The 11,695-nt window shown below is 66.3% G+C and overlaps 1 protein-coding gene across 4 annotated transcripts; it reads left to right on the top strand.

The window, feature by feature from the left end:
* Nucleotides 1-358: 358 nt before the first annotated feature.
* On the top strand, nt 359-11,423 carry LIMK1 (LIM domain kinase 1). 4 transcript variants are annotated; one of them, XM_064467711.1, is made up of 16 exons: nt 359-556; nt 2,890-2,986; nt 5,242-5,380; nt 5,760-5,869; nt 5,953-6,144; nt 7,028-7,133; nt 7,227-7,411; nt 7,488-7,671; nt 7,817-7,903; nt 8,925-9,056; nt 9,165-9,224; nt 9,323-9,388; nt 9,486-9,642; nt 9,766-9,821; nt 9,946-10,103; nt 10,199-11,423. In XM_064467711.1, the coding sequence occupies exons 1-16, from the start codon at nt 499-501 to the stop codon at nt 10,350-10,352; spliced, it is 1,941 nt and encodes a 646-aa protein (XP_064323781.1). In that variant the 5' UTR covers nt 359-498; the 3' UTR covers nt 10,353-11,423. The 4 variants fall into 4 exon arrangements, with proteins under 4 accessions (XP_064323781.1, XP_064323783.1, XP_064323784.1 ...); XM_064467713.1 differs by lacking the exons at nt 359-556; nt 2,890-2,986 and adding an exon at nt 3,008-3,864; XM_064467714.1 differs by lacking the exons at nt 359-556; nt 2,890-2,986 and adding an exon at nt 3,881-4,869.
* The last annotated feature ends 272 nt before the right edge of the window (nt 11,424-11,695 follow it).

Here is an 11,695-nt window from a genome sequence, read left to right as displayed (position 1 = left end):
TGGCAGCCCGGGGGTGATGGGGACACCCGTGCCCTACCCCATGGTGGCAGCCCGGGGGTGATGGGGACACCCGTGCCCTGCCCCATGGTGGCAGCCCGGGGGTGATGGGGACACCCGTGCCCTGCCCCATGGTGGCAGCCCGGGGGTGATGGGGACACCCGTGCCCTGCCCCATGGTGGCAGCCCGGGGGTGATGGGGACACCCGTGCCCTGCCCGGGGTGACAGCCCCGGCGCCCCTCCTGACCCGTAGCCCCGCCCCCCTTAGTGCAAGCCCCGCCCCTGCCATCCGGGCCACGCCCCATCTCCCGACCGCGCCCCCTCCCCGGCCCCGGCCCCGCCCCGCGGCGGCCGCGCCGGCGCCCTGCTCCGCCCGGCCCTCCCCGCCCGCCCGCCGGAGCCGCAGCGGCAGGGCCGGGGCCGGGGCCGGGGCCGGGGCCGTGGCCGGGGCCGGGGCCGGGCGAGGGCAGGGCCTGGCGCGGCGCCGGGCAGCGTGGCTGCATGAGGTTGATGCTGCTGTGCTGCACCTGGAGGGACGAGCCTATGGGAGAGGACGAAGGTGCGTGACCCCCCCCGTTCCCCCCCCCCATCTCCCCCTCCCCCGCGCCTGACTCAGCGCTTCCGTCGCCACTGGGGCCCTACGACCCCCCAGCCAGCCTGTAGCCCCCCACCATCCCTCCTGCACCTCTTGCACGTTGTCCTCCGCAACCCTCATCCACCCAGCATCCTCCCCACATCACCCCCGCACTCCCCATCCAGCCGGCATCCTCCGCTGCACCCGCAAATCACCCCCTGCACCCCTCATCCAGCCCACATCACCCCCTGCATCCCTCACTGCACCCCTCTTCTAGCCTGCATCCCCCTTGCAACCCCACATCTCCCCCTGCACCCCCTGCTCAGCCTACATCACCCCCTGCATCCCCCACTGCAGCCCCATCCAGCCTACATCCCCAAAATCCTTCTGTGACCCCCATCCAGCCTGTACCCCTGCTGCACCCCCACATCCCTCCTGCACACTCTGTTCAGCCTGTATCCCACCCTGCACCCCCGAATCTCTTCTTGTACCCCCACTCAGTCTGCATCCCCCCTGCACCCCCGAATCTCCTCCTGCAGCCCCTGCTCAGCCAGCATTCCCCATACATCCCCCCCTGTACCCCTAAATCTCCCCGTATACCCCCTGTCCAGCCTGTATCCCCCCTGCATCCCCCCTTGCACCCCCATCCAGCCTGCATTCCTGCCTGCACCCCCACATCTTCCTCTGCACCCCCTGTCCAGCCTGCATCCCTGCCTGTACCCCCATTCCAGCTGGCATCCCCCCTGCATGCCCAGATCTCCCCCTGTACCTGCCATCCAGCCTGCATCCCTCCCTGCACCCCCACACCCCCCTTTTCCACCCTTCACACTCCCACATCTTCCCCTGCACACCCCATGTCCCCCTAATGCACCCCCTCCAGCCTCTATCCCTCCCTGCACCCCACAAACACCCTGCACCTCCCTCCCTGCACCCTAGTATCTCCCCATACCTCTACCCCTCCCTCCGTCCCTGCACCCCCACGTCCCTACTGTGCCTCCCATCCACTCTGCACCCCCAGGACCCCTCATTCCTCCCTGCACCCCCAGCACCTCTGCAGCCACCCTGCATCCCTCATCTCCCTGCCTGCCCCTCCACATCCCCCTGCTGCACCCCCTGGGTGCTCCTGTAACCCTTTTGATCCTGTGGGCCCCCATCCTGCACACCTCTGCATCCTGCACTACTCCTGGACCCCATCCATGCTGCATTCCCCAGCACCCCTCTGTGTCCCTGCATGCACCCTGCATCCCCCAGCACCCATCCTGCAACCCTCTGTGTCCCCCCATGCACTTTATGTACCACTGTATCCCTCTTTGCACCCCTTCATCTCCCCCTACACCCCATGCATTCCCCCCCAACAACCATCCCCTATCCCCCCTGCACCCTCTGCCCCTATCCTGCACCCCCCATGCACCTCTCCTTCATCCCCTCTGTCCCCTCCCATCCTGCACCCATCCTGCACCCATCCTGCATCCCTCTGTATTTCTCCATGTGTCCTGCACTCACCCTGCACCCCTTGCATCTCCTCTGTACCCTCTGCACCCATCCTACACCCCTTCATCCCCTCTGTCCCCATCCTGCACCCCTCTGGATCCCCCCATACACCCTACACCCATCCTGCACCCTTTATGTAGCCCCTGCACCCTCTGTCACCATCCTGCATGCTTGCATCCCCCCGTACCCCCTGCACACATCCTGCACCCCTGTATCCCTCCCTTCCCCCATCCTGCACCCCATCATCCCCCCACATCAGTGGGTGCCCCCCCATCCCACCCCTCCCACACACCCAGCCACGAGCACCCAGGCACCCCTCCATCCCCAGCATCTCTGTGCCCCCAAAGATCCGTCCTGCTGCTCAGCACCCTGCTGTGTGTCTGCCCCCCTCCATCAGCCCTGCACCCCCCCAACCTGCCTGTCCCCTGTGCTGGCCGAATCCTGCCCCCCCTCCAGCACCTCCGCAGGACATCCTGGGTCCCCAACACTACTTTCTGCCCCCCACCCACCTCTTCACCCTGTACCCACCCTCAGCCTCCCTGTGGCACCCAGCACCCCCTGGTGACGTGGGCACCCCCAGTCACAGCAGTGCCCCCGCCCTGGGAGACAAGAACTGTGGAGGTGGCCTGGCACAACCTGTCCCCAGCCCTGGGGACATCAGCGCCGTGACCTTGTCCCCATTACAGGATCGATGGGTGGGGGCTGAGGGGGCAGAATTTACCACCCCGGGCAGAAGGACTTAATCGGGGGAGTGGGGGGGCGTGGGGGATGGGGAGAGCTGGCAGGGTGACAGCCCTGTCCCCGTTGTGCATCCCCTTTCCATCCAGGGACCGACCTGCCGGTGTGTGCGAGCTGCGGGCAGGGCATCTACGATGGGCAGTACCTGCAGGCGCTGAATGCTGACTGGCACGCCGACTGCTTCCGGTAGGAGCCCGCGGTCCAGCCGGGAAGGCCTCGGGGACACAGGGATGCTCCGCGGGGAGCCCGCGGTCCAGCCGGGAAGGCCTCGGGGACGCAGGGATGCTCCGCAGGGAGCCCGCGGTCCAGCCGGGAAGGCCTCGGGGACACAGGGATGCTCCGCAGGGAGCCCGCGGTCCAGCCGGGAAGGCCTCGGGGACACAGGGATGCTCCGCAGGGAGCCCGCGGTCCAGCCGGGAAGGCCTCGGGGACACAGGGATGCTCCGCGGGGAGCCCGCGGTCCAGCCGGGAAGGCCTCGGGGACACAGGGATGCTCCGCAGGGAGCCCGCGGTCCAGCCAGGAAGGCCTCGGGGACGCAGGGATGCTCCGCAGGGACAGCAGACGCGCCCCAGCTCTGGCCGTGGCACGGACTCGTGCGAGGCCATCGAGGCCATCGCACACACCTGGACGCTCGCGGGAGCGTGGCTGCGTGTCCCCGCGCCCGTGGGGCAGCACAGGCAGCGGGGTGCAGGCAGGGCTCACCGCGTGATCCCCTGCCTGGCGGGGGGCTCTGTGCCTGCTCCCCCCTGTCCCCCTGCGCTGTCCCTTCCTGCCTGGTGGCGGTGACAGGGCGCGCAGGGCTGATGTCACCCGGCCCCCTCCCTCCTTCCCCTGTTTCCTCTTTCACTCGTGCCCTCCCAGCAGCTCAAACGGTGGGAGCCCCGAGGAGGAGGAGGAGGAAGGTCCTGGGTCGGGGGGCTCAAGGGGTGGCCAGGACGTGGCAGAGGTCCCCGTGGGGCTGGGGGTGCTGAGCGCAGCGGGGCACTGGGGTGGTCCCCCCTGTCCCGTGGAGGATGCTGGTGGCGGTGCTGAGGAAGAGACGCGTCCTGAGCGCCGGAGCTAAGTGAGTGGGAGCGGGTCGGGCTGCACCCTGCACCCCCCCGGACCCCCGGGGTGCTCTGCCTGCCCCCGCGGCGTGCTTTGCCTGTCGTCTACCCCCTCCCTGCTCGCCTCCGCCCCCTCCCTGGGCCACCAGCCCCAGCGAAACCAGCTGCTGCGGCTGGATACGGCCCACCCCCACGGGAGACCAGCTTCCGGCAGCCCTGGGCTCGCTGGTGCAAAAGCCTTCCTCCCCTTCCTCTCCCCCCTCCTCCTTCTCGTCTTACTCCCCTCCACCCCGCTTGCAGCCGTGGAAGGGAGTGTGGGTCGCAGCCCAGACACGCGTGGGAGGAGGAGGAGGGATGAGGCTGCCCCGTCGGGGCGCCGCAGGGCGGCGGGGGGGGGGGGGGGTAAAGGGGGCGGGGCCGCACCGCTGCCCCCCATTGGCCACCGACACCCTCCCCCCTCACCCCACCCCCCCCCAGGCCGAGGGAGGCTTCGGGCTGTGCAACGGGTGGCGGAGTCCTCGCGGGGTGACGTCATGGGGTGGGGAAATTCCGTGCACTGACGTCACGCCTGGGTGGTATTCCACCTGCGCTGGGCGTCCGCCCCTGGCTGGGGGGGCGGACGGGGGACCACAGACGGCATCAGTCCCTGGGCCCCCGCCCTTGCGCACGCCCCCTTGCAGCCCCCCTAGAGCTCGCCCCCCCCGCACACCCTGGTGCAGCTTCCTTGCACAGCACCCCCTGCACCTGCCTCTGCACCCTCAAAATTCACAGCCCCCTTTGCACCCCTGCACCCCCCACCTTCCCTGCACCCCCCACCTTCCCTGCACCCCATCCCACGGTCCCAGAGCAGCTCCCTGCACTTGCTGCACCTTGTTTGCAGCACCCAGGGTGCTGCATCCCGAGGCTGGCATGTCTGTGACCAGGGTGGCACATCCTTCTGTCCGTTTGTGACCAGGCTGGCATGTCCCTCTGTCTGTGCCAGGCTGGCACATCTGTAACTGGGGTGACATGTCCATAACCAGGTTGGCACATCCCTCTGTGACCAGGGTGGCGTGTCTGTGACCAGTTTGGCACGTCCCTCTGTGTGTCCATACCAGGCTGGCACCTCCCTCCCCATGCCTGTCCCTGCCCTGTGTCCCCTGCCCTTTCCACCCGCTGTCCCCACACATGTTCCTGCACTGCCAGCCTGTGCTGGCACCCCTGGAGCCACCTGCTGCCACCCTGGGGACAGTGACACATGGATGCGGTGGCCCTGCAGCAGGGTAGGAAAGATGGGAAGCAGCTTGCCCAGAGAGCTGGGGGGTGGATGGGCACTGGCTGCCCCCTGGGGTGATGATGGGGACAGGGGGGCAATGGGGACATGGTGACAAGGGGGTCCCTGTCCCCTGCTGCAGGTGCTGTGAGTGCGGGGCCTCCCTGTCCCACCAGTACTATGAGAAGGATGGGCGCCTGTACTGCAAGAAGGATTACTGGGCGCACTTCGGGGAGCTCTGCCACGGCTGCTCTGAGCAGATCACCAAGGGGCTGGTCATGGTGAGCGCTGGGCGGGCCCCGGGGGAGCACACGGAGCCTGACCCACAGCTGAGCTCCCTGGGAAGGGGGCGAGGTGGGCGGGGGGTGCAGACCCCCAGCACAGGTTGGGCTCTGGGGGTGGCAGGGGTGTCCTGTGTGTTTTAGGGTGGTGCATGTCCCCATGTTGGGGCTGGGGGATGCAGGGGGGAGGCTGAGGGTGGTGGGATGTCTCTGCAGCCATCCCCAGCCCAGCACCATGACCATCCCCCCTGTGGCTCAGCCCGCCCTTTGTTTGGCCCTGGTTGCACCCATGGGTGCTCCCAGCAGCATCCAAGCTCCGGCACCCATGCTCGGTGACCTGCACGCCTGGGTCCCCGGGGCTGATGGCATCTGCCCGCAGGTGGCTGGGGAGCAAAAGTACCACCCCGAGTGCTTCAGCTGCCTCAACTGCCGCACATTCATCGGGGACGGGGACACCTACGCGCTGGTTGAGCGCTCCAAGCTCTACTGGTATGTCCCAGCCCGGGTGGGTGGGTGGGAGGGGATGCGGCCCCTGGCACCCTCCACCCACCTGCCTCCTCTTGGCCCTGCAGCGGGCACTGCTATTACCAGATGGTGGTGACGCCCGTCATCGAGCAGATCCTGCCGGATTCGCCAGCTTCCCGTATCCCGCACACTGTCACGCTTGTCTCCATCCCCGCCTGCTCCGATGGCAAACGTGGCTTCTCCGTCTCCATTGACCAGGGCTGCGGCACCGAGCACCCCCGCACCGTCCGCGTCCGAGAGTGCGTCTGTGTCCCCTCCCTGGGGCTGGGGACATCCCGTGCCCCTTCTGCTGGTGGGATCTATCCCACAGAGACTTTTTGGGGTGGGAGGGTTAGGGGTGGGGCTGGTGTGTCCCCATCAGCTGGGAGTGGCCAGAGGGGACCCCAGCTGTTGGGGTGGTTTGTAGGGACTGTGCTGGCATGTCCCCAGCCATCAGGGTGACTTTGGGGTGACGTGCTGGCATTGCCCCATCTGCTGTGGTGGGCTGTGGGTACTGGGCTGGCGTGTCCCTGTATGCTTGGGGTGGCTTGTGGGTACTGTGCCAGCATGTCACATCCAGGAGGAGTGACTAGTGGGCAACATGCCTGCGAGTCCCCATCTGGTAGGGGTGACCTGTGGGTGCCATGTTTGCATGTCCCTATCTAGCAGGGGTGACTCGTGGGTACCGTGACTGCGTGTCCCCATCCTGGAGGGGTGACTCATGGGTACCGTGACAGTGTGTCCGCATCAAGCAAGGGTGGCTTGTGGGCGGCATGCCTCTGTCCCCATCCAACAGGGTGACTCGTGGGCAGCGTGCCTGCGTGACCCCAGCTAGCAGGGGTGGCTTGTGGGCCGCTTGCCTGTGCGTCCCCATTTGGCAGGGGTGACTTGTGGGCAGCTTGCCCACACATCCCCGTCTAGCAGGGGTGGCTTGTGGTGGGCAGCTCGCCCCCACGTCCCATCTCGCAGGGATGACTCGTGGGTACCATGACAGCATGTCCCCATCTCAGAGGTGACTTGCAGGGGACATGACAGTCTGTCCCCATTGGCTGGGGGTGGCCATTGGGAGTGTCCCAGCACATCCCCACCCCTGATGGTGTCAGGGCTGGGGGGGCTGACCCCTGCTGCCTGCCGGCCCCGCAGAGTGGATCCAGACTGCATCAGCCCTGACATGAAGAACTCCATCCACGTCGGGGACCGCATCCTGGAGATCAACGGCACCCCTATCGGCCACGTCCCGCTGGATGAGGTACAGTCCCCCGGGGTGCCCCCTGAACCAGCACCGCACCCCTCTCACCCTCCCACCCCGCAAGCCACCCCTGCCATCGTTTTCTGCTCCCAGATCGACCTGTTGATCCAGGAGACCAGCCGCCTGCTGCAGCTGACCATCGAGCACGACCCCCACGAGCCCCTTGCTCGCGAGTCGGGGCTTGCCTGCAGCCCCCTGCCCGCCCCGTGCAGCACCCTATGCTCCCCAGCCCCCCTGCCCTGCGAGGAGCCCAGCGCCATGCGCCAGCGTACTGTCACGTAAGGCTGCCAGCTCACCCACCTCTCCTGTTGGGGTCCCTCCTTGGGGCTGACCATCTGTCTGTCCATCCCGCAGGAGGAGCTGCAGCACGGACAAGTCTCCGGGCTCTGGCTCGGTGGGCTCACCTGCGTCGCAGCGCAAGGACATTGGTCGCTCCGAGTCGTTGCGTGTCGTCTCCCGCGCCCATCGCATCTTCCGCCCCTCCGACCTGATCCATGGCGAGGTGCTGGGCAAGGGCTGCTTTGGCCAGGCCATCAAGGTGGGGCTGGGTGGCCACAAGTGTCACGAGTGCAAGGGTCTCAGCTCCCTGGGGTGGAGGGAGGGCTATTGTCTCCCCTGGGGTGTCCCCAGAGGTGGGGGTGGTAGGGGGGAGCTGATGGCTCAGCCCCTGTGCTCCCTGCCAGGTGACGCATAGGGAGACAGGCGAGGTGATGGTCATGAAGGAGCTGATCCGCTTCGATGAGGAGACGCAGAGGACCTTCCTCAAAGAGGTGAGCATCTCCTTGCTTTATTCCCCCTGGTTGTGGGCAGGGACATGAGAGATGGGGCTGTCCAATCCTGTCCGCCACCCTGACATAATTGTATGAGGTGTAACAGGGCCCAGTGCCGGGACCTGCCCTTGGGTCACACCAACCCCAGGCAGCGCCCCAGGCCTGGGGCAGAGGGGCTGGGAAGTGCCCGGCGGAGAAGGCCCTGGGGGTGCTGGCTGACAGCCGGCTGGGCATGAGCCAGCAGTGCCCGGGTGGCCAAGGAGGCCACCAGCCCCCGGGCTTGTGTCAGCCCTGGTGTGGCCAGCAGGGGCCGGGCAGGGATGGGGCCCCTGTGCCCGGCCCTGGGGAGGCCCCACCTTGAATGCTGGGCTCAGGTTTGGGCCCCTCGGGACAAGAAGGGCCTTGAGGGGCTGGAGCGTGTCCAGAGAAGGGCAGCGGGGCTGGGGCAGGGTCTGGAGCACAAGTGTGCTGGGGGGCGGCTGAGGGGGCTGGGGGGGTTTAGCCTGGAGAAGGGGGGGCTGAGGGGAGCCCTTCTCGCTCTCTGCAGCCCCCTGAGAGGGGCTGGAGTGAGGGGGGGGCTGGTCTCTGCTCCCAAGTCACCAGTGACAGGACGAGAGGGAACGGCCTCAAGCTGCGTCAGGGGAGGTTTAGGTTGGAGATGAGGGAAAATGCCTTCCCTGCCAGAGCGGTCAGGCCCTGGCACAGGCTGCCCAGAGAGGTGGGGGAGTCACCAGCCCTGGAGGTGTTAAAAAAACATGTAGATGTGGCACTTCAGGACATGGTTTAGGAGACCTGGTAGTGTTGGGCTGGTGGTTGGACTTGATGATTCTAGAGGTCTTTTCCAACTTTAATGATTCTATGATTCTACACGGGATGCTGGGTGTGACACCTGGAGCGTGGGTGGCCAGGCACTATGGGGTGCAGGCAGTCCTGCCTGTTTAATAGAGAACATGTGAACAGTAGTTCTGTCCAGGTGGGTGCTGAGTGCCTCAGGGTGTCACAGGCATGGGGGGTCCTACAGGTGAAGGTGATGCGCTGCTTGGAGCACCCCAATGTGCTGAAGTTCATCGGGGTGCTGTACAAGGAAAAGAGGCTTAACTTCATCACGGAGTACATCAAGGGTGGCACCTTGAGGAGCCTCATCAAAAGCATGGTGAGCACTGGGGGGCAGGTTGGCCCCCCCCCCCACCCCACAGCCCCGGTGGGGTTGGGGGACCCCTCTCTTCTTTTCCCTGGCAAATCCCCCCTCTCCTGCCCCCAGGACAGCCACTACCCCTGGAGCCAGCGGGTCAGCTTCGCCAAGGACATTGCTGCTGGCATGGTGGGTGCCACTGGGGGACGGGTGGGTGGGATGGATGCTGGTGGGAGGGGGGCCGCGGGGTGGGGGTGTGCCCCACTCTCAGCCCATCCTTTCTCCAGGCCTACCTCCACTCCATGAACATCATCCATCGAGACCTCAACTCTCACAACTGCCTCGTGCGGGAGGTGAGTCCTGCCTCGGTGCTGTCCTCCCCTGGCCCAGGTTGGGGTCTCTGCCCCCTGCATGGCTCCCCCCATGCCTCACCCCTCTCCATCCACCCAGAACAAGAGTGTGGTGGTGGCTGATTTTGGGCTGGCACGGCTGATGGTGGATGAGAAGAACCAGCCCGAACATCTCAAGAACCTGAAGAAACCAGACCGCAAGAAGCGGTACACGGTGGTGGGGAACCCATACTGGATGGCCCCCGAGATGATCAATGGTGAGCATGGCTGCGGTGCTGCAAGAGAGGACATGGCCAACCAGGGCTCTGTCCCCAGGCAGGGGACACATGGTGGGACAGGGACAGGATATGTAGCATGGCCTGACCCACTTCTCCCTGCAGGGAGGAGCTATGATGAGAAAGTGGACATCTTCTCCTTTGGCATTGTCCTGTGTGAGGCAAGTACCATTGGGGTTGGGGTCCTCACTGTGTTTGGGGTCTTCCCCTTGGTTTTAGGGTCCTCATTGTGTTTGGGGCCTCCCGTTGGGGCTGAGCCCGCTCCTCCCTCCCACTCTCCCCCAGATCATCGGCCGGGTGAGCGCTGACCCCGACTACCTGCCCCGCACCACTGACTTCGGCCTCAATGTCAGGGGCTTTCTGGACCGCTACTGCCCTCCTGCCTGCCCCCCCAGCTTCTTCCCCATCGCTGTCTGCTGCTGCGACCTGGACCCTGAGAAGCGGTGAGTGGTTGGGACCCCCTCTCTGGGGGACCACTGGGGCTGGTGGTGGGGCGACAGGGCCAGCGGAGTCGCCACGTGTTCCCCTTCTCACTCAGGCCGTCCTTCAGCAAGTTGGAGCAGTGGCTGGAAGCCCTCCGCATGCACCTGGAGATCCACCTGCCTCTGAGCTCCCAGCTGGAGCAGCTGGACCGAGCCTTCGGGGAGATGCACCGGCGGGGCGAGGGCGGGCTGCCTGCGCCCCCCCGATAGAACCCTCCCACCCACACCCCCTCTGAAGCTGCGGGAGAAGGAGCTGCGCCCGCTGCCAGCATCTCCGGCTGCTGCCACCCCTGGGGCTGGATCCCTGGGGCTCCCTGGATGAGCCACCTACCCCGTCTCCTCTGCACGGGCTGCCTGCACTGCTGCCCGCACCGCTGCCCTCACCGGTCCTGGGAGCTGGCTCTCCCCAGGGCTGCACGGCCCCTGTGCATCCCCCCACCCCGCCCCCGCCGTAGCTGTTACCCCCAGGGCAAGCCCAGCCGGCCGCACCACGGGGACTGTCCCGACGTCCCCTGCCCCGGCTCGCTTTGCCTTTGCACACCTGGGGGCTGTGTGGCCACTACACCCCCTTGAGCCCCGTGGGCTCCCCTGTACAGAGCCGCGGCCTCACGGCGGTGCCTTGGCTTTCTGTGAACTTGCACTGCGACACAGGAGGGGTCCCCTGGTTCATTTGGGAGGGGCATATGGCCCCCAGACCCCATCGGGGAGCACGGGTCCTGGGGCAGCCTTGTAGCAATGCCCTCATCCTCGGCCGGCCCCTCTCATGCTGCTCCTGCTGGCACCTCGGGCTTGGGGGGCTGCTAGCATCCCCTCCCAAGTGAGGGGGCCATGGGGGGGGACACACACCCCCATGGCATGGGGACAGGCACGTAGTGGCCCCCACCGCCCCCACATCCCTGCTGCCCGTGCTAATCTGTGACCGCACATCTCGGGACAGCGCTGGGTGGTCCAGAGGGATGTGGGGCTGCGGCTTGTCTCGGTCCCCGTGTCCTGGGGTGGCTGGGGCGGGGTTGCGCCGTGCGGTGCTTTTCATGCTCTTTATTCAGGTTCATTTTTCTGTAAGATATTTAAAGAGAAGAGTTTGTATTATTTTTTCATACGACGTAGCGTTTGCCATTTGTCACTGCCTCGGTTCTGCTTTCCTGAAGGGATGAAACTGTGAAGCCTCTCCGCGCACTTTTGCCCGGGAAGTCCAAGGCGATGTCCTCTCCAGAGGCGGGAAGGGAGCTCAAACTGTGATGTACCCCGAGCCGTGAGTCAATAAATCCTTCCCTGCTCGCTGCCCGGCCTGCTTGGGAATTGCTCGCCTCCCCTGGGGGGGCTGGGAGCTCTTGGGGAAACGGAGGCAGGAGGGGCTGGACTCTCTGCTCGGGGCAGTGTGGTGGTACCGGACTTGATGGCATCCCCCAGGCTCGGTCACCGCCGTGGTGGCAGCACAGTTGTCCTTCTTGACGCTGTTCCCACCCCATCGTGGGTTCCCTGCCAGCCCTGGGGTTGATGCCATCCCTGCCTGCACTGCCTGGCCAGGTACCTGGGACCCCCAAGCCCTGTGT

This window comes from Phalacrocorax carbo, chromosome 17 (assembly GCF_963921805.1).
Source record: "Phalacrocorax carbo chromosome 17, bPhaCar2.1, whole genome shotgun sequence".
In the NCBI taxonomy this organism is placed as follows: Eukaryota; Metazoa; Chordata; class Aves; order Suliformes; family Phalacrocoracidae; genus Phalacrocorax; species Phalacrocorax carbo.
The sequence above is the reverse complement of the archived record's forward strand: the minus strand, read 5'-3'. Positions and strand labels throughout refer to the sequence as shown.

Coding starts and splice junctions, on each gene's coding strand:
- LIMK1 (XM_064467711.1), top strand. CDS start 499: ATGAGGTTGATGCTGCTGTGCTGCACCTGGAGGGACGAGCCTATGGGA. Junction 2,987..5,241: donor TGGCACGCCGACTGCTTCCG/GTAGGAGCCCGC, acceptor CCCCTGCTGCAG/GTGCTGTGAGTGCGGGGCCT. Junction 7,412..7,487: donor ATGCGCCAGCGTACTGTCAC/GTAAGGCTGCCA, acceptor TCCATCCCGCAG/GAGGAGCTGCAGCACGGACA.